The sequence below is a fragment of the Chrysemys picta genome, chromosome 1 (assembly GCF_011386835.1).
Source record: "Chrysemys picta bellii isolate R12L10 chromosome 1, ASM1138683v2, whole genome shotgun sequence".
In the NCBI taxonomy this organism is placed as follows: domain Eukaryota; kingdom Metazoa; phylum Chordata; order Testudines; family Emydidae; genus Chrysemys; species Chrysemys picta.
Genome location: NC_088791.1, coordinates 109,026,317 through 109,052,294, shown reverse-complemented (window position 1 = coordinate 109,052,294; position 25,978 = coordinate 109,026,317). Strand labels below are relative to the sequence as shown.

The window sequence follows — 25,978 nt, the reverse complement described above, 5'->3', positions numbered from 1 at the left end:
CGGAGTCTCCTAAGCACTAGAGAAAAGTGCTTTGAATATTGCAGCCCAACTATGTCTCCAATATGCTCAAGAGTTTATACTAGCTATGTACTGTTGTACAGCCCTAGAAAGAGGCTTCATGTACCTTTCCCTGAACATACATGAGTTCTGACAGTTTAGACTTTAAGACCTACTACTCTTTGTGCCTAGCTTCACTTTAAAGTAATTAGTAAAAGCCTGCAGTGTTTGAAAAACCAGCTTCCCCAGGGTCTTTAACTCTCCAAATGGTCAGCAATACTAACTGGGAACTTTCCTATTAATTTGTAGCTGAACTAAACACACCAGATCCAAATCTAACAAGTGGCCTATTAAAGAAAACGAAGGTCTTTATTACACTGAAGCGTATTTAATTCCCATTCTGAAAGCAATAACCTGTTCAATTCTCAGTCCAAGATCTGATTAGGAAGCTGCAGGTACCTACAGGTTGCTTTTGGGTCCTCTGACAGTCAAGAGGGCTATTAAACAGACCAATTGCAAAAGCAAATAGTACAAAACAATAAATTCACTATTGGATGCAACAGCTGATTGGTTAAAAGCATGTTCCTTCACTGCCACACTCCAGATATTCCTACTAAAATGCAAATACACAGAACAATCACAGCATGCTCATGGTGGTTGGTAGTTGAATACTGATTCTTTCACCTTTAAAATCACTTGTTTAACTCCAGCCTTGGTTGATGACAACTGTCAGGGTATACCTCCCCCCAAATCTGAACTCTGGGGTACAGATGTGGGGACCTGCATGAAAGACCCCTAAGCTTATCTTCTACCAGCTTAGGTTAAAGCTTTTCCAAGACAGTCTTCTACCTTGGACAGATATTGCTGCCACCAAGTGATTTTCACAAATACTCAGGGAAGGGTCACTTGGAATCCCTATCCCCCCAAGCCTCTTCACCCTCTTTCCTGGGGAGGCTTGAGAATAAAATACCAACCAGTTGCCTTAGCAATGTGAGCACAGACCAACCCCTTGTCTAAGGACTTTGGAATCAAAGGATTTTAATAATTTACCTTTTTTTAAAGAAAAACCATCTGAAAACTTAGGCTTCAGGGATTAAACACCAAAAATAACTTTCTTGGGGATCAGCTTGAAGGTTACAAGCAAAACAAAAGCAGCTGGGGTTAGCACAGAGGAATCCACAAACCAAAACAACCAAAAGGGTTCCTAGTCGCATCTGTCTTAACTTTTCCTGTGCTACTTACATATCTGGGGTTCCAAATGAGGAGTTTCTAGGTATGATGATGATGGATTTCCCAAACCTAGCTTAAAGCTTACAGCTTGTTGCTGCCTTCCCCTCTCTCCAACCCGAGAGAGGAAGAAAAAACCCCCACACCCAGCAGTTTTTCCAATTTGAAAGGGTAAAGCCTCTCTATTGGTTCTATGGTCAGGTGCCAACTCAGGTTACGCTTCTCTTAACTCTTTACAGTTAAGACAATTAGGGCACAGCTGCTAAGGAGGTTTCTATAGCTACTGACTAGCTGGGTATCCATAAAAGGGAGCTACCCTCTCTCATTTATCAGTGACTAAGTATCATCCACTGAGTATTCAGTGGCTTGCCTCCAAATAAATTTGTGGGTTCAAGACCACTGGGCAGACATCTATAATAGTTAAAACTAACAGCCTGAAAAGGCCAGAAATTGAATGCAGAGAGGAGCCTCCATTCACCTTTCAAGCAATTGTAACTGAGATGTACTGTTTCCAGTGTGCCAGAAGTTTGCACTGCTAATTACATTTTGTCACCTCTTCCATAGCATAAAGTTACCTGCTTTTGAGAACACATGCAACATGAAACACAAGTCATGTCAGTTTAATATATTTCTCCAATTGTTAGAGCATCTATGCCAGATCATACATAATTCATGGCATAAGGAACTGTACCATCCAATATTCCAGTCTTGGCTTAGACATAAAAAACTACCTTCACAGTGCAATAGTATATTGGATATTCCAAATAACTGCATACATTTAAGCATATTTGAATGCATGATTATACAGCACAGTTCTGCATACCCACTGGATGATAATTTACATAGTAGGAAAGATAGCCCACAATGTTCAATGCTTGTCATTCCTCTGCACTTTAAACTAGAAGAAGAGATGAGACTATCTACAAACTAGGATATTTTGAAGGCACTATTTAGCATCTCACATGCTGCATGGTTACTTTTCCAAACATGTTTTTAGATTTGAACAGGTGATGATGCAGTCCCTCAAGAGCAGTCCACGGGTGGAAGTAGATATGCCTATACATCCAAGTGATGCTCTTGGTCAAAGTGTATGCTTGAGATCGATTCTAAACTACGTTTACTTCCTGATTTGGGATTAGACACGGCATCTGGCATTATGGGACTGACTAGTAGACTGGGTTCTGCAGCAAGCAGTAGTAAAAGCCATAACTGAAGCTGAAATAATTTCCACTGTAAGTCTGATTTTACCACCTGCTCCCAAATGAATAAAAACTTTGTTTCGACTTGAAGTTTCATGTGTATTCTTAAGTCAGAGGAGAGTCTGATATTAAGTCAGCCTATTTTAATTAAAACGTAAGGGTTTTAAGTTTGTTTTCCTTTTTAAAAAACTTTTGTTCATGCAAGTCAGTTTTGCTTTTATTAAAGACCTCCAATTTTACAATTTAAGCACTTGGATCCAGAACACAATCCTAGTTTAGCCTTTGATATACCTAAATTACTTATTTTTCAGTTAAAGCTTTCAATATTTTGCCAACACTAAGTGCATGCCTACACAAGTAATATTCATCCTCAGTATTAGTCTGTTCAGCCTATACAATGTTCAGACTAAGGGCACGCCTTCACACCAGTTGGGAGAGCGCTTCCCAACATAGGTAGACAGACATGCTAGCTCCACTCAGGCCAGCATGCTACAAATAGCAGCAGCTGTGGTGGCACAAGTGGCAGCTTAACTAGCAGCCCACTACATATCCAGGGGTTCCAATGTGATTGTACTCAGGCAGCTAGCCTAAATTCCTGCTACTATATTGGTATTTTTAGCACGCCCGATTGAGCGAAGCTAGCACATCTGCCAACCCAGACTTCGAAGTACCCTTCCAGCCAGTGTGTAGACATACAGGTGGTCATCTGGCTTATATTTAGGGTAAGTTTACAAGTGCAGGTTAAACCAACACCAAACCTAAATCAATTTAGGAGTGTCCATATAATGCTACATCAATAATTGAAATCGTTTAACGCCAATACCTCTGAACCTGCGCAACTCTATGTTAATTAGGCCTAAGACCTCGTGCTTAAGTTCCACAGTCCCAACCTGGTAGTTCATGGGCTTTAGATGGATAAATAAAATGAGGGTATATAGTCCTTAGAGCTTACAACTATATTCCATGAACCTACATGATTCCACTGGCAAAGCATCCATATTCTGAAACAGAAAAGTGGGGGAATTAAATCAAACTTATCCCTTGTACACACTGGGAAATGACCAGATTCTTTCTATAATGTCGCTAGCATACAAAACCTCTACAAGCTAATTTTATGTAGCAGCTTCTCTCAACTACCTGGAAGACCCTAGTTATAAGCAAGTTTTCTTCATTCTTGCCTTAGCAACTCATAAAAGATCATTTCCTCAAATGCTCTAAAAAGCTTGAATAAAAAACTTAGTTTCTAAACACAGGCACACAAGCCACGCCGTTCTATTTTATCCTATTCATCCTCAGTGTTGGTTAGAGATCAGCCTGCATACAGTGTTCACACTGTGAGCCACATAAATGACAGATAATATTATGTCCATATCCTTACTTTATGGAATTGAGACCACTGTTTTAAGCGTTCATTAATTTTACAAGTGAAATGCTGTCATCTTAGAGTCAGCATTTTATCTGTCAAATCGCTGTTCTTTTGTAATGCAGTGGACAGTAAGCTGCAAGGCACAATGCAAGTCTGTTGAAGTTCCAGTACATAAGGCTAAAGTGATGAGGTAGTAACCCATCTCCCTCCTCCACAGGTCAAGATTTTGAAGAATTAGACATAAGTATGCTGCATTTAATACAGTACACCAAACAGATTCAGCTGCTTTATAAAGACATCCCAGTTTTTGTATACTCAAAATATTTGACTGTCATTTTAGTTTGATATGGCTGACTAGCACACCTGTACATTGCTTTGGAGACTCCTAGGTAGCTTAAAACTCTCCCCGACTGATTGGAGTACCTCCTTTTTTCTTACTGCATCAAAGCCATGTCCACCACTTAATCCATCTGTTTTTCCATCCTATATAAAATAAGAGGCCCATCTCATTAGGAAGCATCTCAAACATAAGCTTTAGAAACTAAACCAACATTAGATGTTCCAATCCATCTTAATGTGCTAAGAACATTTGAGTACTTTACAGTGGCTACATTGCTCTGAACTATGTTTAGTACAATGTCAAGTTATGCACATAGCTATGAAGACTAGCGCCATGATGTTTAGAAAGATTTACCAGCTGGAAAAAGTCAGCCTTTCCCTGCCCATGCTAACAATACCAGTGGAAGCATGCAACTTTATAATATACCACAGTGAAGTGTTTATGAAGACCAACTTAACTGTACGTGCTAAATAACCTTATTCCCATTCTTTATCACCCACTGTTTTACGTTACCCACTCGTTTCACTTCAGATTCATGCTTCTGTCTGCGATCCCGTCTCTAGATACAAGAATATCCACTTTTCAAAATTGTGCATCTTACATTGATCTTGTCCATCTAGTCATTTATTGAAACAACAGCTTTAAAAAGAATGACAGACTTGGACAATACCTGTGCACAAGCCACTTCAGTTGCGCTCTATTTTCCATCTATGGTCTTACTAAAATTTAGATCAAGTCTAAATATTACTTTGGAAGCACACCTCTCCAGATACTGATCTAGTCACTATATCGATTTCTCCATGCTATTAAAATTAGCTACTTGTGTACACCGTTGGGGAAGAGGGAGAAAAAAAATGTAAAATTAAGCTGGAATGTTGTTGGAGCCCTCAAAACTTTGCATTTTCTGTATTACTAAACCAAGCCACTTTGTTAGAGTTTCCAAAACATTCCAGAACAGTAGTTCAGTGTATTCATTCATCTGGAAACGCATACTTAAGCATCAATTAAGTTGGTTAACTTCTAGATCAAGTAAAAATACCCAGCTTTAAAGGCTATTTTAGTTAAAAGCCTAAAATAGTATTGACATACTATTTGTACATAGTACTTTACTAAGTATTTGATCCTTGTCTGAGTGAGTCATAGCTGATTTGTAGTGTTAATGGAAGTGGACATTTACAGAGCTATCAGCTGCAGAAGAGCTAAATGAATTCTATTCTGCCTTATGCAAAAATGTAATTTTCATTTGAGGCCCAACTGCAGTATTACTGGGGTTGATACAAGGAGAGCATTTTGCTTTCCAGATACACCAACTTGTGTGATATCAGTTAAAATCTGACTTCACCCACTCAGGAGTGACGTGGAAATCTGAGTACAGAACTCCACAATGCAACTCTTACAAATCCTCTGACTACTGTATTGCTTTAGTCTGAAATACTCACATTATAATAATCTTAATGAGAGTTAATACTACCTATGCCAACTCACATCTTTGGGTTCCACATCAAACTTCTTTGGCCCAATCTGCTCCTTTGGCACAAGGCTTGCAGCTCCCCAGGACTTTGGAGTATTCTGTAACTGCTGCGATGATACTGGCTGCTGCCGGTCAGATGTTTCCCAAGCTTTTGGAGGGTCCTGCTTCTTTTGTTCTGACTCCTCCCTAACACGTGTTTCCCAGGACTTCACAGGTTCCTGCTTCTTTTGTTCTGGTTCCTCCCTACCACGCATTCCCCAAGGCTTCACAGGTTCCTGCTTTTTTTGTTCTGGTTCCTCCCTACCACGCACTCCCCAAGGCTTCACAGGTTCCTGCTTTTTTTGTTCTGGTTCCTCCCTACCACGTGTTCCCCAAGGCTTCACAGGTTCCTGCTTCTTTTGTTCTGGTTCCTCCCTAGTTTGGGTTACCCAAGATCTTGGAGATTCTTGCTTTTGGTCTGGCTCTTCCTGAACTTTTGTTGCCCAAGGTCTTGGAGATTCCTGCTTCCTTTGTTCCTGCTCTTCCCGAACTTTTGTGGCCCAAAGTCTGGGAGATTCCTGTTTCCTCTGTTCTTGCTCTTCCTTAACTTTTGTTATCCAAGGTTTTGGGGAATCCTGTTCCTCCCTAACATTCATTACCCAAGGCTTTGGAGTCTCCTGCTTTTTCGGTTCTTCCTCCCTAACACTAGTTTCCCAGGGCTTGGAAGACTCCTGCTTCTGTCCCTCCTCTTCCCGAACACAAGCTTCCCAGAGCTTTGGAGATTCCTGCTTCTTCTGTTCCTGATGCCTACCACAAGATTCCCAAGGCTTTAGAGATTCCTGCTTCTGCTTCTTCTGTTCTTGTTCTTCTAGATCAACAAGCATTTCCCAGGATTTTGGAGGTTCTTGCTTTCTGGTGTACTCTGCTTCCCAAGGTTTGCATTCTTCAGGCTTCTTGATAGAGCCTTCTGCTTCAGGCAAATAGCGCCTGTTGAGAAACTACACAGACCAAAGAAATTTAGTGGCTCAAAAAAAAACATTGGTACCAGAGTTTAGCTCAGTTTTTAAGTTAGAAAAAAGTTTTCTGTAGTTGACTGACCTAACCAAAACAGACAGAACACAGGCATCCAGTTGAAGAATTGCTTTGTTTCAGTACAAAGACATGGTTTTAGTCTATAATATTGTGGACACTGAATAGTTACTCTTTCCAGCATGTTGCAGAGGAGCAGCACAATGAAAGAGAATTGAACACTTAAACCTCTAGAAACATGCCAAATTGAGTAGCCATACAATCTGATTGCTCTTACCCTTGTTCTTCCTCATTCCATGGTTTCTCTATTTGTTATCCACAATCATGCCATGCTTAAAATTCAGTTGTAGTTTCTGCAGGGCATTGACCTCATCCTGTATAGCACCTAAAACACCTTGGTGTGAATAGTGTGACTACTACTTCTTCCATTAAAGTATAAGAAAATGAAGGATCTTGCTCTTTTGGCTTATTTGACCCCCTGAAAGCTCATAATAAAACTACCTCTTATTTACTGGAAGTTCAGATCATAGCTAATGACCAGATCCTAGAGACAATATATTTGAATCACCAGAAGGAGTCTCGTTGCATTCCTGCTCAGAGCCAGGAAGTTAGATAAGCTTGCAGAGGCTTATAGTATCTATGCTATGTAGGCCTACAGGCCAGTAAAAATCTGGATGTGACCAAGATGACTACTTACTGGCTATGTTCTGTCTGCTTAACCAGTTACAGCACGGAATTGTAAATCTAGACTGGCTGGGCAGAGTCTAGAAGACTAAATTTTAGTTTTAGTATAGTATACTATAAAAAAATCTGCTTTATTTGCTATACTCCCTCTAGTGGGATGTTTGGGAGGTTGGGATACAAAGACATTGCATATGCTTTGCTATTCCAGTTGCTTGGTTTCAAACTGCCAAAAAGGTTCCCTTTTCAGGATTAAGTATCAAAAAAGTTTCTGCTTTATAATGCTGCTCATTAAATGTACGAGTAGCCTAATAGTTCTGAAGCAGATTTAAAGGACATTTGTGGTCTACAGTCTGTTGGGCCAAACTCTGTAGTAATTTTACTGTATCAATTAACTATTAATATAGCCAAGCCAATATCTAGGGAGCCCTACTTTAGTTTGACAAAGCCAGAACCCCACCATTCTTAACTCTGCCATAGTGTTAAATCTAGATAAAAATAGCATAAAAGTTATGAGCCTAATATTTTAGAAGGCGCCTTTATTTGTAATTGTGTATTGTCTGATGCAGCAGTATTTGAGAATCCATCTTCTGGAAACAGGAATAAAGATATAAGTAGCTGAAACTACACAATCTGATGCTTTGGTTTTTCCACTGAATTTATAAAAATGCTCCAAAGGGTCAGCAAATGTATTAAGCCATTCCTGCTCAATCCAAACCCCTAACAGAGGGGGTTACATTCTACCCCCATATATTCCTTGAATGTTAATGTTCCTTTGGATTAAGACTAAACATTAGAGCTGTAAGTTTTTGATTTTTCTACTTTGGAAGCAGCACATCTAGACCATTGTTTGGTTTTCTGTTCTAAAATCTTGGCTAAAATTTTGCTGGACAGCAGTTTTTCGGTAAACTGCTTCTTACTAGTGTTTCACAACTTTTGTGCAATAAATTTTAAGACTCCTATAATATCAGAATTAAGTTACCACCCAGAGGCACAACTACTTAACACAATTAAATGTAGTCTATCAAATAGTTAAAATAATTCAGTATTTTACCTCTTGTGGCTGTATCTCAGACTGCAAAAGCTTCATAAGGGGTTCTAGGAAAAGGGATAATATTAATTTGCTTCAGATTATTAGAGATAAACATGAGACCTTTCAGTGTCCCAACAAAGCCCCTTAAAAAATTACTGATTTGACAATGAATTAGTTAAAAGGTCATGTCAATTACTGAACTGAATGTTTTTCTAAAAGCCATCCATAATTTATGTTCTATGTGAAATGACGACGCTTAGGTCTTGCCAAACTTAGGCTTTGTAAAAAATTTAAACTTAAAAGTACAAGATACAGAAAAAAATTCTCTTGCAGTATCTTTAACCCAAATACTGGAGTAGTGCACTCAAAAGTGACATTTACTACAACAGGCATTTCCCCCAGCTTCACCAATGAGGTAGTCCAAAGCACGCAGACAGCATACATTAGATATGAAAAATAGATTAAACTGAATTTTTGATCCCAGGCGATACTAGTATCCGTGAAACCATTTCCTTACTGGTGTGTTATGGTGTTCAAACCAACATATACCGTACAAAACTTGCAACAGTATATTTTAGTTGCTGATATTCCAACTGAATTTAGCTGTAGTGTTGCCCAAAAAAAAAAGTCACTCTGTTAAGCTTCTGCATACTTGCAGTATGAGTAAGTTTATAAAACTAAGCTATTCAAGATATCTAAACACTCAATTCTTTGAGACGCTTATCTTAACATGGATCAGGAATTACACTTGGAAATATATACTCAACCTGGCTCTTTGACAGACTCTCCTTTTGGCAACTGTCTTGTTCTCTGAGATTTTCTTATTACTTCCTCTTCCAATTCCTCTTTTATTTGCATGTTGCGAGGCACAGGAATATTTTCAAAATATCCAGAGTTTAAGAGTTTGGATAACAGTTCCTTCATATGTTTATCTGAAGAGAAAAAAAAGTTGAGATATACAAGTAAGCGGTTAAAAAAAAAAGTGTTCACATCTTACAGTCTGAAGATGTGTCCTTGGAAGCTTCTTTATATTTAAACTGCAATGTCTAAACCCAGTCGTCTTCAACCTTTTTATGCCAAAGATCACTTTTTGAATTTAAAATCAACCAAGGATTTACCCCACCCATATCCCAAGGCCCTGCCTTGCTCACTCCATTCCCCCCTCCCTCTGCCTCACTTTCACTGGGCTGAGGCAGGGGGTTGGAGTGTGGGAGGAGATGCAGGCTCTGGGCTGGGGGGGCCTCCGGGCTGAGACTGGGGCAAGGGCTTGGGGTACAGGAGGGGGTGAGAGATGCAAGCTCTGGGAGGGATTCTGGGTGCAGGTGAGGGCTCTGGGATGGGGGTTGGGTGCAGAAGGGGGTGTGAGGTGCAAGCTCCAGCCGGGAAGTGCTTGTCACAGGCAGCTCCCAGTCAGTGGTACAGCAGCATAAGGCAGGCTCCCTGCCTGCCCTGCCCCCACACTGCTCCCAGAAGTGGTTGGCATATCTCTGCGGCCCTGGGGAGCAGGCAGCTCTGCATACTGTTGCTGCCCCTGCCCCCCAGCGCCAACTCCACAGCTCCCATTGGCCGGGAATGATGGCCATGCTGCCCGCCCACCCCTGCAGCTCCCAGCCAATAGGAGCTGCAGAGTCTGCGCTTGGGGGCAGGGCAGTGGCAGCGCAGAGCCACCTGGTGCTGCCGCCGCCCCCGCCCCGCACCAGGGTAGAGACATGCCAGCTGCTTCTGGGAGCAGCATGGGGCCAGGGCAGGCAGGGAGCCTGCCTTGGAATCACTGCATCACCGGACTTTTAGCGGCCGGAGATTGCAATCAACTGGCAGAAGCTCCACAATTGACTGGTCAATCCTGATCTACCGGCTGGTGACCACTGGTCTAACCCAACCCCAAAGGCAAAAACTTTTATAGCCTTTCATAGACAAGTTATCACAAATTGTGCAAAACTAATTCATTACTGAGTCACAGAAGTTACAACATCTAGGTAAAGGAGAAGATATTTTCAGACAGTATTCAGAACAATGCCATTTATTAGGATGTTTTAGATAAGTCTTTACCTGCTGCACTCTCTGCAAGTCTAGTAGTGGTAAGAGTGAGCAGTGAAGATGAGTACTGGACAAGCAAAGGAATAGCAATGAGAAGAGAGCAGGTATATTAGGCTGAAGTTTTTAGAAGTCAAGACAAATGTTAACACGATCATGAATGAAAGCTCCAACGGGATGAAGATGCATAGCATGTTGATTTTGTGTAGGAAAGCAGATGGCACAATTTGACAAACTACAGTAGAGATGGCTGAGACTTCAAAGCAAGAGGGAGACGTATGAGAAAGGGTTTCAGAAGAATTGGGATTAAGGCAACAACATACACAGGCAACACTGTGGAAGTGGCAAGAGGCAGGTTGTCATAAGGAAAGCTCAGTCAATGACAATAGTAATGGACAGGAGGCAAGTGAGTTCCAAGGAGGAGCTGGAGATTGTGTAGTCAAAAGGAGCACTCACAAATGCTTCTCTGCCTAGACATTTAGATGAAGCTGAGAAAGCTTATTAGTCACACCTGTGGCATTAGTGTGATGCTTCACAGGGATACACAAGGTTGTGAAGCAACTTACTAAATCTGTGCCAGCTGTGGATTAGCTCCCGGACTCCACCAGCCTCTGGCAACACAAGCACTACCTTCCCAGGCCTCTGTAGACCTCATTCTCTGTGTACAAGCGAACAATAGGCACACCGGGCGCTCCTCTGCATCGCCCAGCTCCTGTGCCACTGAATTCTCACAGAACTTGCAGCTTCACTACTCCCAAAAAAATAGTTCAAACTCAGAATTACCCCTCCTCTTAACATGCCACACATTTATAGTGAAAACAAGAATAAGTTTATCAAAGAACGGAGATTCAAATGACCGTAAATATTGAAAACACATGGTTACATATTAAACAATCATAACGTGAGGTCTAGAGCCTAAACCTAACTCGCAAGACATTTCTACCTCCTACAGGATAGCTTACCCATATAGTTCTTTTCCCATAATTTTCAGCCAGGTTAGTTGAGATCCCCGTTCATAAGATCAAGCCCATTGGCAGCTTACCATCACATACTGAAGGATACCTGGGGGTGAATCTGAACCCTAAATATACTAGATCTTTTTATCTTCACTTGCAAAATAGGGTCCTTCCCCCCCCCCCCCACTTACCGCTTCCTGGTAATTTTCTTCTGAAGTCTTCAGAAACTCTTAGCATTTGACTTGATAACACTAACAGATTTCTATTTTGAGACACAATACATAATAGCCCACCAAGAAGAGGAATCTTCCCCCACACCTCTTGCCTATAGACGTTTGTCTAATACATGCGACCTTTGAGTGACCTGCCTTTGACTACAAGTCCTAGAGAATATAATTTTCAGTATAAAGACAGATGTATGGAAGATATCTGAAATTACTTTGCAATTATGATGACCAGCATAATGTGCTTTCAGCAGAGAGCTTATATAAACCCTTTTGGGCAATCCAAGGGATCTCGGAACCTCTAAGTATGCCTGTGCCCTCTGCTAGTTAGCATGAAGAGGTCATAGAATATCAGGGTTGGAAGGGACCACAGGAGGTCATCTAGTCCAACCCCCTGCTCAAAGCAGGACCAATCCCCAAATAAATCATCCCAACCAGGGCTTTGTCAAGCCTGACCTTAAAAACCTCTAAGGAAGGAGATTCCACCACCTCCCTAGGTAACCCATTCCAGTGCTTCACCACCCTCCTACTGAAAAAGTTTTTCCTAATATCCAACCTAAACCTCCCCCACTGCAACTTGAGACCATTGCTCCTTGTTCCGTCATCTGCCACCACTGAGAACAGCCGAGCTCCATCCCCTTTGGAACCCCCTGTCAGATAGTTGAAAGCAGCTATCAAATCCCCCCTCATTCTTCTCTTCTGCAGACTAAACAATCCCAGTTCTCTCAGCCTCTCCTCGTACATCATGTGATCCAGCCCTCTAATCATTTTTGTTGCCCTCCACTGAACTTTCCAATTTTTCCACATCCTTCTTGTAGTGTGGGGCCCGAAACTGGACACAGTACTCCAGATGAGGCCTCACCAATGTCGAATAGAGGGGAATGATCACGTCCCTCAATCTGCTGGCAATGCCCCTACTTATACAGCCCAAAATGCCATTAGCCTTCTGGGCAACAAGGGCACACTTGACTCATATCCAGCTTCTCGTCCACTGTAACCCCTAGGTCCTTTTCTGCAGAACTGCTGCCTAGCCATTCGGTCCCTAGTGTGTAGTAGTGCACAGGATTCTTCCATCCTAAGTGCAGGACTCTGCACTTGTCCTTGTTGAACCTCAGATTTTTGGCCCAATCCTCTAATTTGTCTAGGTCCCTCCCTATCCTATCTACCACTCCTCCCAGTTTAGTGCTGAGGGTGCAATCCACGCCATTCTCCAGACCACTAATGAAGATATTGAACAAAACCGGCCCCAGGACCAACCCTTCGGGCACTCCGCTTGATACCAGCTGCAGACTAGACATGGAGCCATTGATCACTACCCGTTGAGCCCGACGATCTAGCCAACTTTTTATCCACCTTATAGTCCATTCATCCAGCCCATGCTACTTTAACTTGCCGGAAAGAATACTGTGGGAGACCGTATCAAAAGCTTTGCTAAAGTCAAGGAATAATACGTCCACTGCTTTCCCCTATTCCACAGAGCCGGTCATCTCATCATAGAAGGCAATTAGGTTAGTCAGGCACGACTTGCCCTTGATTAATCCATGCTGACTGTTCCTGATCACTTTCCTCTAAGAGGTTCAGAATTGATTCCTTAAGGACCTGCTCCATGATTTTTCCAGGGACTGAGTTGAGGCTGACTGTCCTGTAGTTCCCTGGATCCTCCACCTTCCCTTTTTTTAAAAAGATGGGCACTACATTAGCCTTTTTCCAGTCATCCAGGTCCTTGGATCACAGTTAGATTTATCTATATAACAATACATTAGGTGAGGCTACGAGCCAAGATCGTGACCAAGAACACAGAAGAGCCAAGTATCAAGAACTGAACCTCAGGAGGGGGTCTTGGTGCACAGCAGTCAGACAAGTGATGAAATAAGTGAAACTGACAGGAGAGCCAGAGAAACCTGCATAAAGAAAGTCCAAGAGGATTCTGTGCTCTAGTGTCGGCAAGAATGAGGAGCAGGAGCTGCCAGCTTCAACAATGTTAACTATGCAAGAGCTTTTTGGCAAATCAAAATCCAGCTTGCACTTGATCTAGGACCGTATGATTAAATGGACACACAGCAACGTCAGGAAAAGAATAAAAATGGGTGGAAAAAGTAAACAAGATATCTTTCCTCACCTCTAATAGAATAAGATAGTAAACCTTTGTTTACTATCAATCAATCAATAAATGGAGATATCCTATCTCCTAGAACTAGAAGGGACCTTGAAAGGTCATCAAGTCTAGCCCCCTGCCTTCACTAGCAGGACCAAGTACTGATTTTGCCCCAGATTCCTAAGTGGCCCCCTCAAGGATTGAACTCACAACCCTGGGTTTAGCAGGCCAATGCTCAAACCACTGAGAGGGAGGGATACTGGACTATAAGAGGGGGGAAAAGGCATTGTGATTATCCATCACAGAGCATAAAGAGCAATGCTTTTTGTATCTATGCTAGCTGAATTCTGGCTCTAAGGGCATGTGATGCTGAGGAGGCTTTCAGTGAAGCTGACAAAGATTGCAGCTTGTTATGTTTTAGTCAATAGAAAGCATGTTATACTTGTGTTTTATTTGTAACCAGTCTGTTTCTATTATCCTCATTTGGTATCACTTCAATCTGTTCTTTATTAATAAATAAACTTATTGGTTTTATTGCAAGTTCATCTCAGCACAAAATATATTGAAGTGCGACTCCTCAGCTGAGCTAACAGACTGGTGTGCATACTGCAGATTTGGAAATTTGAGAGTGTGCAGTGATGGGCTGCATACTGCAAGACAACACTCTTCAAGAGGGTGGGGAGATGGGAATGAAGTGCACAAAGTGTTACCTGCAAGGCCAAGTAAAGGCTGGCAAAGTCCTGAGAAGTTTATTTGGCTGGCTAACAGACTGGTTTGTCAGGTAGCCAGTCACAAGCAGTTTAGTATCAACAAACCTCTCTCCAAGGCAGAGCAGGAACCAAGTGACTTACAGTCCTGGACACCCCAAGAAAGCATCAAAGGGTGGGTTGTGGAATAGGAATATGTAACATCCAAAAGAACAGTTACTTGAAGAAAAATTTACCCTTTAGTAACTGCATATATGTCCATTCCACTGACTCCCAAGCGGTTTTTGCTGGAGGTGGGGCTAGGAGTCATCTGAAGAATTACTGTAGGACTACTTTCATTTGGTCTCTTAATGCAGTCGTAATTATGTAAATGTCTCACAAAAGTACATACAGAGGCCTGGGTCTGCACTCAAGGGTCAATAGGAACATTTCCCACAAATGCAGTAAATATTGAGTGTACTTTAGTTCAATGCATTAAGTATTTCACGAGTGCTCAGTTCTTTGGCAGTGCAAGACATGGAAATGTGGCTAGTAACCCATTTAAAAAGTCTTTAATTCAGGATGATGTCTTATTCTCTCTACCAAGAACAAAACCCTTTCACCATAAAATATCAGGGTTATTCCTCCCAGGGTGAGGCTCTGAGGATCCCCCTGCCTCAGTCTTGTTTGAGTTTTAATACCACTCTGGATTTAAGAGGTATTGGTGGGTAAGTGTACAGAAGATCATCATTCCATGGAAACATAAGCATTTGAGATGAAGCCTGACTGATCTGTTCTGCAATAGAAATGGAGGCATTTTCCCGTTCTGCTGTTTCGCAAACAGATCCACCATAGAAATTCCACCCCCATTCAAAAGAGACTAACTTTCTTGGCTTGAGAGACCACTTGTGATCTAGACTGAGCAATCTGCTTAGATGATCTGCCAGGCAACTCTGATTTCCTGAAACATGTGAAGCCTTGAGAATTATACAATTTCTTATGCAGAAATTCCACTGCTTAACCTGTCTCAAGAGGCAGTCTTTGACCTGGTACCCCCCTACTTGCTTACATAAAACAGCTGTCATGTCTGAGCACCTGTATGGCCTCGCTATGAATGTAGTAGAAACTGCTGACATTTGGAATACTGCAGGCAGTTCATGAGACCAGATTACACAAATGTTCTTGAACTGACCACATGTCCTGAGATTGCAGCTACCCCACATATGGTTCCCACCCCACAGCAGAAGTATTTGTTACTAAAGTCTTAAAAGGGAGTTGATGAGAATAGGCTCACCCTCCACAGTCCTGATTCATCCACCAACCCAGGGACAACACCACACTGGCTGGGATGCATACAAACTTGTTCAGGTGATAGACTCACTTTACCCACATCCGCATACATCAGAGATGGAACCTGACATTTTTATCACATACATACAAGCAACCATATTCCCCCAAGAGCCTGGGGCTGTTCCATACTGTGTAGCCTTCAAGAAGTAGCCACAAAAGGGTCCTAGATAGTCAAAAACTGAGTTAGGGGCAGGTATACCTTGGCCGAAGTAGAATCTAGGACTGTCAATGAATTATTTCCCTGCTGGATTATCAGGTCTAAGCAGCTGAACAGATGGAGGATTTGATGAATGTTGCTCTCTACTTGCTGACTGGAGTGGTCCCATTTGAACCAATCATCCAGGTATGGATATAATGGGATGTCCCAAATCCAGAGGTAAGTGCCACTACCACCATGCACTACATGAAAACCGTAAGTGCCAACAATAGCCTGAAAGGGAGTATGGTGAAATGGTAATGCCCTTCTCCTATTGTGAACTTTAGAAACCTTCTGTGACCCAGGTAGAGTGCCACATGGAAGTGGGCATCCTGTAAGTTAAGGGCAGCACTCCATTCTCCCAGATCTAGAGCAAGGATAACTGACAAGGAAATCCATATGGAACTTCAACTTTTTGCTGCATTTGTTTAATGTCTGAAGATCTAGAATGGGCCTGACACCCCATCTGGATTTGAGAATTAGAAGATATTGGATTGAAAAATAAAAATAAACAAATGTCAAACTGGATGAAAAATGAGTACCACTATGTACAGTTATATACTAATTACATACAAATTTAAAGGCTCAAGACTGTACTTAATTACAGCTACAAGCTGTGACTGCCAACAATAAGAAGAAACTGAAAGAGCAGGGAGGCTTCATCCTTTATACTCTTGACTCCAGGCACGAAGAAAAGCGGGGGCCATACATGACCAATCATACGGATACCGCTAGAGAAAATGCTCCAACACCAGTCAGACTATGCAGTCACTCAAAGAATTAGATTTTGCAGTCTTCAATGAATCTATAGATTGAGGAAATTTCCAGACCTCAGAGATGAAACAGCACTTTTGACAGTGTTGATATCAGCTACAGCATGTGCTAATGTATTCTGACAAGGGAAAGGCTAAAGTTTACTTTGATAAAATATTAAAAAAGTTTCTCTGCTTATCCCTATGCTGCAAGTCTTCAGTAGTGGATCTTCACCAAGACTGTCGGGGCCAGTGGAAGTGCAATTATCTATTGTACCCAATGCAGAAGAGTTTGAAGTTAGGGTTCCAGAATTAACTCAATGGCACACTGATCTTCTTCGCAATAAAAATGCAAGTGTTATCAGATTGAAGGGTTTAGTTCTGTCTGCTAGGTTAGTTCAGAATTTATGCATGGCTACTATTGCATAATAGTCTAAAATAAAGCCAGCATACATACAACCCACAGCTTCTAAACCATCAGCACTGAGAAAATGGTCCTCTTCTCCAGTAGGAAGCATGCCACTGTGTGTATGAACTGACCCTACACTTAATATACAGATTAAGTAATCATTACACATCTCAGTCCTTTAAGATGAAGCATTCCAGGGAAGTATGCACAGTACTCAGTATGAGACCTCCAAGTATGTTCATTTGTACAGCATCTTACACTTGCAAAATGCTAAGTATATTACATTATACGTTTACCCCCAGAATAAGTGTAGAAATTAATGTTATTTATCTCCTCCCCAAATAGCCAAAAACTTACATGTTGTTCCAACCACAGCTTTCTCACTGCCTTCTAGAAGATCCCAAAAGTAGAGTGATGATTGCTCCATCTGGTCTTCAACACTTGAAGCCAAAAAGGAAAAGTAAAGACGAGAGAAATGTTTCTTTAGCTATTCATTTTTCAGCCTATGATAATTTGTAATCTTCAGCAGTTCTGTTTCTTTTCTTTAGGAACAAGATTAAAGTCAGGGCAATTCTTCTACTGCAATCACCATTAGTGCCTTTTAATTTTAAAAGTGGTACTATGCATTGTTTACCTAAGACAGCAGCCCCATTAACAGTATTCCTTATTTCAATAAGCTCTCTTTGGTTAGTACAATGTTACAAAGTTGGACAATTCTAAACACTTCTGTTTGTGGTTTTGGGACCCTGGATATTGTTTTAGTTTAGCATTTTGCCACTACTGGTCAAAAGTAGTTTGAAGTCTCTATAATCCACTTGACAAGACTCGAGCCCAAAGAATAATTTCATTCAATATTTAGCCATTTGACCAGATGAGTATGTGTTCTGTGAATTCAAGATGTGGAATGCATACTGAAATGTTTATAAGCAGTTCCTTTATCCAAAATATTGTTGCAGATTATTCTTATAAGGTACATCTTATGGACCAGTGGCCAGTCAAGTTTAGTTTTATATGAACAAAGTCATTTGAGGCAGGTTTGTAAAAATTAAGATATTTTCTCTACCTCAGAACTTCAAGGTCTCTAGCCCATAGTTTGATAAGATAAAAAGCCTTCAAAAGGCTCACATTACATTCTCAATATTTAGCACTAACATAGCTGGTCTTAACCAATCAATTGGTTTAGTCTGACACCAAGATACAAGGATCATATTGCACTTGGAAATGTAATATACAATTAGTTTTAACAGTAACTCTTGAAAATTCTAGACAATCTATAACCACCATCCCATTAAGGTAAACAAATTAGTATGAAAAGCCACATAATAGGTTTATCCCTTGCTGAAAGAAGCCTATTTTAACAATTGTGAAAGTATTTAAAGAATTCAGTAGCCTAAACACAGACTGCACATTTTGATCAGCAAGATTTTTAGTGAACTTGCTATCTGAGTAAGCAGCAGCAGGCGTGGAATCCACTGTGGCTCCCAACTGAAGTAGACGCTGCACTTGTTGAATGAAGAGCACCTCGCAAGAGGTCTGGAGAAGAGGATAGAAGCAAACTAGAGAGCATCTCACACCTCCTCAGTGCTCAAGACCCACTGGTCCAAATAATTCGAGACCAAGCATTGTGGAAGTGGGACAGTTTAAGAAGGTGAAGGAGTTTGGGTCTGGAGAGATAAATAATTAATGGAGCTATCCCATCTCCTAGAACTGGAAGGGACCTTGAAAGGTCATCGAGTCCAACCCCCTGCCTTCACTAGCAGGACCAAGTACTGATTTTGCCCCAGATCCCCAAGTGGCCCCCCTCAAGGACTGAACTCACAACCCTGGGTTTAGCAGGCCAATGCTCAAACCACTGAGCTATCCCTCCCCCCAATGGAGACTGATATGACAACCTTGACCAGCCCATCAAAATAACTGCTTTGTACTTCAAAGGTATCTTGAAGCGACTGGAGATGGAGCCAAAGCAGCAGGAGGGGAAGGCTGATGCTGATGTTGAGGAGATGGAGCAGAATACCAGTGCATCTGCTGGGGCTGATAGTGCTGTCTAACTGGGGCAGGTGTGCACAAGCCTAAGGAGTTAAAGGTGGCTTCAGAGTCCTTAACACCAGAGCTTGCTGTCTATCTGGTTTGAAACTAGTGAAGGACCCTCAAACAGTAAGTCCTGGATAGTATTCTGGATTTCATAGGGGAGAACAGAAGACTGCAACCAGATGATCTGTGCTTGGCAACTGCAAATGCCATGGTTCTACCTACTGAGTCTGCTGTATCTAGTCGCACCTGTATTGATGTGCTTGTGACCAGTCTCCTCCCTGGTCAATGAGGGTAGAACTCCTGCCTTACATTCCTCAGAAGCAGCTCTCAACCGCTCCATGGAGCCCCATAAATTAAAACCCTACCATCCCAGCAGAGCCTTCAAACCCCCATCTAAGAAATCTTTCTGCCAAATAAGTCCAGTCTTAGCATCTTTTGATGTGGTGCTTTGTCTCTCTCTCATTAGCAGCTATCATGACCAATGAGCCCAATCATGGGTGAGTACAGAGGTACTCAAAACCTTGGGAGGGTACAAAGTATTTTCTTTCTGCCCTTTTTGAGATGGGAGGCAATGAAGATGGAGTCGGCCACAGAGTCTTTATAGGATCTAATACTGCCTCAGTAATTGGCAGAGCCACTCAGATAAAATGTCAACCATGTGATGTGAGGACTCCCTGACCGGCACACTCAGGTCTGAAGACACTCTTCAACAACTCCTGATAAACTTTAAAATCATCATCAGGAGGAAGAAGAGAAGTTATCCATGATGAAACAGCTTTATCTGGAGAGGATGAAGAAGCAGCCATGACTGGAAGGAAGAGAATATCTTCTACCAGCTGTTGCTCTGGCTCTAGGACCTTTTCTTGATGCTCAATATCAGGCCTGGTACCAGACTCTGGAGACTGAGCTGCCCAGTGCAGAGACTCCTCCTGTCTAGACAAAGGCACCAAGTACACACAGTGAGGGGAAGATCTGGAAGCTGGGGGAACCCCAAAAGGTTCCAAACTGGCCACTGATATGAGACCAAACCCTACTAGCCTGGCCACATTTCCATGGCAGTTCCCATTGATGGGTTGCGGTGGCAGGCTGGGAGAGAGGATCTGTGAGGAGACCAGCGGGTCCTGCTTTGGGCTTTGAGACATACCATCCCACCTCTGAGCCTGATGAGGAAGACTCCCCTTCGTCTGATTATGAAGGACTGACCCAGTTTGTGCCAGGGACTGGTGCTGAGAACCTGCTGATCATAGGAGCGTCACCATCATTACAGGTTTCCCCTTGGACAGTACCGAAGGGCTGCCTATGCAGGAAGCAGACTACTGCAGCACCAAAGGTTGAATTGCCAATGCTGGATGCAGTAATGTCATTGAAGGATCCAACTCATGTGGTAATGGAGACTAGCACTGACCAGCAGAGCAGATCTTGGCCCCCCCAAACACCTCCAGGGTAGTCACAGATAGTAGTTTGCAATGCGGACGATGAAAACTGTGCCACTTCTGGCATGGGGTTTGACAGTGCTCTTTGCAGCACTGGAGCCAACTTCTCTAAATTGGTGGCTGAATATTTGAGCTTGGGTTTCTCAGGTGCACTCAACTCCTTCTCATCCCTCTTAACAGACTTGGAGGGTGAAGACATTTCCCTGGCTGGGGCTTCTTTGTAAGTCTTATTTTTTCCTCAGTAATGGAAAGGGAGATCAATGCTGGGAATCAGCTAAAGGTGGAGGCATCCTTCTCACTCAAGTTCCAGCACTTGACAAATTCAAACTAGGACAGCTCTGAGGGTGGCCTGAGCCCTGCCTTCATCAGAAGAATTTCAGCCTATCCTCCATTATAGACCTGAACTCCCTGCAAATCTGGCACTGATCTATGTGCCTCACCCAAGCACTTCAGGCAGCTATTGTTTGGGTCACCCACTCAGTGGCACAGACTTCAAACAAGAAGCACATATTGAATCAGTCATGGGGAATACCTCAATACCGTACACAGAAGAAACCTGGAAATTCAAAAACCCACCAGTCCAAAAAAGTTTTTTTTAAAAAAACAGCTAAGACTTATACTAACCAGACTGATCAAACGAACTATATTATATACACTATTATATACAAAAAGCTGAGAAAGAACGAACGAACAAACTGTTTGACCAGGGTTCCAATGACAGTTGCAGGTCGCACGAAATAACAGGCTTAGGGACAGCTCTGCCCTTTATACCCGCATGCAGTGGCACATAGCAACAGGGGGAGCTCAAGCTGCCCAACGAGTATTGCTGAAGGAAAAAGTCTGACCACTATATGCACTGGGCACACAGACACCAAGATTTAATTGCACATGTGCAAACACGAAGTGGTAATCCCACTATGTGTCAGATCCCAAATTGCTGTTCCAATAAACTGTTGTGTTTAAAGTTTTTTAGAACATGCTATACATTTTATTTGAGGCCATTACACAGGTATTCTAGTATATGACATGGGAGACTGATTAGTGAGAAAAAAGGCAACCTACCTCAGGTTCTCACTTCTTTCTGGGCATGTCAGTTTTGCAAATCTAATGAGGTAGTCTAGTTCTTTAGAAGGCAAATATATTGCACCGTTCAAGCCACCTTTGAAGTCTTTCTGAACATGCTCTTGAGTGAAGTTCTGCAGCACATACTGGACTTGCAGTATTGTACGCAGCTTTTTCTTCTCTGCTTCAAGCTTCATTATAGTATCCCGTCTCTGAGCCTTCCTCTGTGCTCTCAGCAGCTGTTAGAATACAAGAGTGAGTTGGCTCGCTAGACAGAGTATGATAACTGATTGGGTGCTGGACTGCAAATTAGAAACTGGAGGGCCAGATTTACAAAGGTAGTTAGGCACCTAAAGATGCACTGAAGTGTTACTGGGATTTACAAAAGCATCTAACCCATATTTAGGCACTTTTGTAAATCACACTAAGCATGTTTCTGAATCTTTAGGTGCCTAAATACCTTTGCAAATCTGACCCTTAGTTTCTAACCCTTCACTTGATGCCAATTTCCTCTTTGGCCTAGACTAAAACATAAAAAGTAATCTATAATAAGCCAGTGATGTATTTGAAGTTTGCAAGCTATGAAGTTAAATTACTTTGAGTGCTAATCAAAAACATGATTTCAATTGTATCATGAATTCCATATATTCTGCTATGGAAAATTACATCATGAATCAGTGGCATTTTGCCCTTCTCAGCTAGATTTTACATTACTGTAATTACATGTTAAAATATGTAATTCTGAATATGCTATAAAGTGAATGCAAAAATGGTCAAAAATGCAAGGAAAGGTTTCATATTGTAAATCATATTACTCCTATTTACTACTGAAAGAATACTTCAGTACAGAAGTTCCTAGTTGTCATAATACACCAGAAACCCACAAATACTCGCTTGATTTTCCTGTATTGACACAAGACAAACATTTAATTGCAAGAGTCATAGCAGAAGTCATTTAGGTAACATGTAGTTCCCCAGTGTATTCTGTGACAAGGCCCCTCCAACACTTTGTGGCACACCTGTATCAAGTTCTGCAGCAAAAAAATTTAGTGATTTCCAAATCATTCCAGAACTAAGTAAAAATACACCAAAGTTGCTCTATTTAACTATTGAGCAGTAATATTTGAGGACTTTGATTTGCAGCAGTGTAATAAAGGAACATCACTTAACATAGAAGGGCTACAAGGAGTTATTTTGCCTAGTGCTCACTTCTGGAACATTAAACTTTAGCAGGTTTTTGCAGAACCCAGACTCAGTAAAAAGAAAATAGAAGGAAAACGTGAGAATCCAGTGATTATGCTTCAATATAAGGGAATAATTAACTATTATAGCTTTTAACTCTTCCATGTAAACATCTTGTAATCTAATATACCCCAGGGAAGAACATACAATTACATGCAACAGCAACATGGAGAAGTAAATATTCTTAAACAGGAAAGCCTCTTAAAAACAGTACAAGTTCAATTTGAGTGAAATATACAGAGGAGTACAAGTTACATCCAGAAGTTTAAGAAACTAATAATGACTAAGAACCTAACTTATGCATGTAGCAACTTCCAGGACTCAAGTACTCTAGAAACAGTCTTTTAACCCTCTGCTTACCATTTACTGTTCTCTCACTAGCCTAAGGATTAAGTTGTACCTGAAACCAATACAAATGCAAGAGAAAAGACCTCTAGAAAGACTGTTTAGACCCAACCAATGATAAGACCTGTTTTATGAAACCTTTCATATCCCAGATAAGGCAGGGAGATAGCAGTGCAATGACTAATTAAGTGTAGTATCCTTATCTGACAGCCCTGGATTAGAATTTTTCAAGAGGAGAACATCTGTCAGAACACCAGTAGGCTAACTTCTACTCAAGAGAACCTCAAAGTCTCACCTAATGGGCAAAGGCTTTGTAAAGTGAAGTAACCGTCCCAGTTCTGGAATGTGAGCATGTGTATGAGCCCCAAATACTGAGTAATTTTGAGTTCGTGTTTTTGGCTTTTCATATCCAATATTTCCATCACTTTTCTGTTTATTTTGTGCCTGAAGCTATGTCGACTGGCAGGAGTGGAAACTGAGTTCTTTGCCTTTTGCATACGGGTGAAGTAGAATCTAGCTTCTGCAGTGAACTTCTGCACTTGGCCCACTAAGAATTGAGAATTCAGTCCTGAAACTCAGACCGCCAAAAAGGGTGGTTATTGTACAAGCTGATCCTTGTCCACTTGAACCAGAACATCCTGGAATCATCTAAAGTTGACTGCACTTGGGGTACATATTTGAGCAGTAGTTTTATGATACTAGATGCTCTTAAATCACTGGCCTTCATGTTCTCGCTACAGTATATGCAAATATCTAAAGTGATCCTATACCTTGACCACATTTTGACCTCTCAAGACAAAATTTCTGCTTTACAGTTAATTATTAGATTGAGGCTATCCTGCTGTTCTACATGTTAATGTTACCTAGCCATAAAATCAAAATTAGAAAGCTAGAAATACAAGCTTTGCATTCTAGAAAATGAAGACTATCTGTAAGTCATGACTACCAGCTCCATCTTTAGATTAGTACCTTAGACAAAAGTTCAGAAGCTTTGTGTAACCATGTATCTTATTGTTTTACAGAGGTTTAGAGCACAAAAGAGTAGATTTTACTTACATCTTGGCTAAGTCCAGAAAAAGTCTTTTGAAGCTCCTTGGCAAACTCCAAGTTGTGTAGCACTTCATCATATTTCTCCACTGCCTCCTGCAATAAGCAGATATCAAACTAGCAGTGCATTTATCATATATGTTTAGTCTGTGGCTAAATCTTAACAATTCTCATAGTAAACTTTATTTCAACTGTTAGGCTAAATTATACAGCTTTTATTACAGGTTCAATTTTGTTTATACGATCACATCACCTTTTAAGTAACTTCACATGAAAATGTTTCCTATTGTTACAAGTAACATCCAAGATTACCATACCTGAGGTTAGTAAGAAACTCATTTTTTGGACTGACTATTGTATAGACACTTTCACCATTTCCCCATATTCTTAACTGTAAACTCTCCAGGACAGGGACTGTCCCTTCATACAGGTTTGTAGGACGTTTAGTGTGATTCTACGTTATCCTGACTGGGAAGTTTGGGCACTATCGTAAATTTGTATTATTCATCTTTCCCTTTAGTTTACGTCAGAACCACAGAGAGAAAATGCATCAAGATACAAAAGCAATTTTATAACCACAGAAGCTCACAAGGGAACAGTATCTGAAGCTACTTTTAACTTCAAATTAACTCAAGTTATGTCCCTTTAAAAAGGTGCACAATACAGCTAACTTCATGTTCATAGAATGCTTTTGGAAATTAGTCTACTTATAGAAGTCACGCCTAGAAAAGGAATTCCTGTCTGCTTCTCTAACACCTCTAACCAAAGTTTAGTTCTCATTCGAGACTAGATAATGGAGCTTCTCTGAAATAATCACTTTTAAGGTACACTGTCTGGTTGCTGAACTCCCAAGTCTATGTTTCATGGAACTTGTTTACTGCAACCCCAATAATATGAATTGTCAAGTTTTATTAAGTTCCATAAGTGCTTTGGCGGTAGTAATACCTGCAGTATTTCTAAATTAAACATTACAGCATTTTGCTATTACATGAGATCCAGAGTGAAAGCAGTTAGTCGAGACCAGGGGTTGGCAACCTTTCAGAAGTGGCGTGCTGAGTCTTCATTTATTCACTCTAATTTAAAGTTTCGCGTGCCAGTAATACATTTTAACGTTTTTAGAAGGTCTCTTTCTACAAGTCTATAATATATAACTAAACTATTGTTGTATGTAAAGTAAATAAGGTTTTTAAAATGTTTAAGAATCTTCATTTAAAATTAAATTAAAATGCAGAGCCCCCCCGGACCGGTGGCCAGGATCCGGGCAACACGAGTGCTACTGAAAATCAGCTTGTATGCTGCCTTTGGCACATGTGCCATAGGTAGCCTTCCCCTGGTCTAGACTATTGGTAATATATAATGTGAAGCTTTAAAGTTGGATTAAAGGGATGCTGTCAAGTCAGTTGTAGAGCACCTCAATTTGGAGCCTGTGTTCTTTGTATTCTTTACAATCTCAGTTCAGTTAACGCCAAGAGTAAAAGATTAAGTGTTGGTTATACTTGGTCAGATATTTACCAAGGCAAGAAGCATTTAGAATTAGAAGAGCTAGTATATTGCCATCAATTGTACTTGCATAAAAGTAAGCAGTCCTTTCCTTTTAGGCACCAGTTTAATTGTGTTCAACAATTTAAAACAGAGCACAGAAACTATCTGGGAAATTTTACTTTAGCTTCAATTTGTATTTCTGCCCATAATTTTAAGAGATGTCACTGTTTAAATCAACTGTTTAATTCTAAGGACTTCACTTAAGGCAAGAATTTTAAGACCAGGCCCCAATAGGCCAAATTTGATCATATT

General features: G+C 41.2%; 1 protein-coding gene across 33 annotated transcripts in view; it reads right to left on the bottom strand.

Annotated features, from left to right (window-relative positions):
- Positions 1–25,978, bottom strand: part of CAPRIN2 (caprin family member 2) — a 64,924-nt gene that overhangs the window by 23,268 nt on the left and 15,678 nt on the right. For 12 of the 33 annotated variants that reach the window (XM_065566610.1, XM_065566524.1, XM_065566547.1 and 9 more), the window contains exons 4-9: positions 24,194–24,280; positions 21,551–21,789; positions 17,382–17,464; positions 9,090–9,254; positions 8,344–8,387; positions 5,615–6,577 (exon numbers count right to left, since the gene is read on the bottom strand). In XM_065566610.1, the coding sequence (XP_065422682.1) occupies positions 5,615–6,577; positions 8,344–8,387; positions 9,090–9,254; positions 17,382–17,464; positions 21,551–21,789; positions 24,194–24,280 (1,581 nt within the window). Of the gene's footprint in view, positions 1–4,152; positions 4,273–4,646; positions 4,689–5,614; positions 6,578–8,343; positions 8,388–9,089; positions 9,255–17,381; positions 17,465–21,550; positions 21,790–24,193; positions 24,281–25,978 lie in introns of those variants that run through there. The other 21 variants (XM_065566586.1, XM_008164202.4, XM_065566508.1 and 18 more) reach the window with 4 other exon arrangements.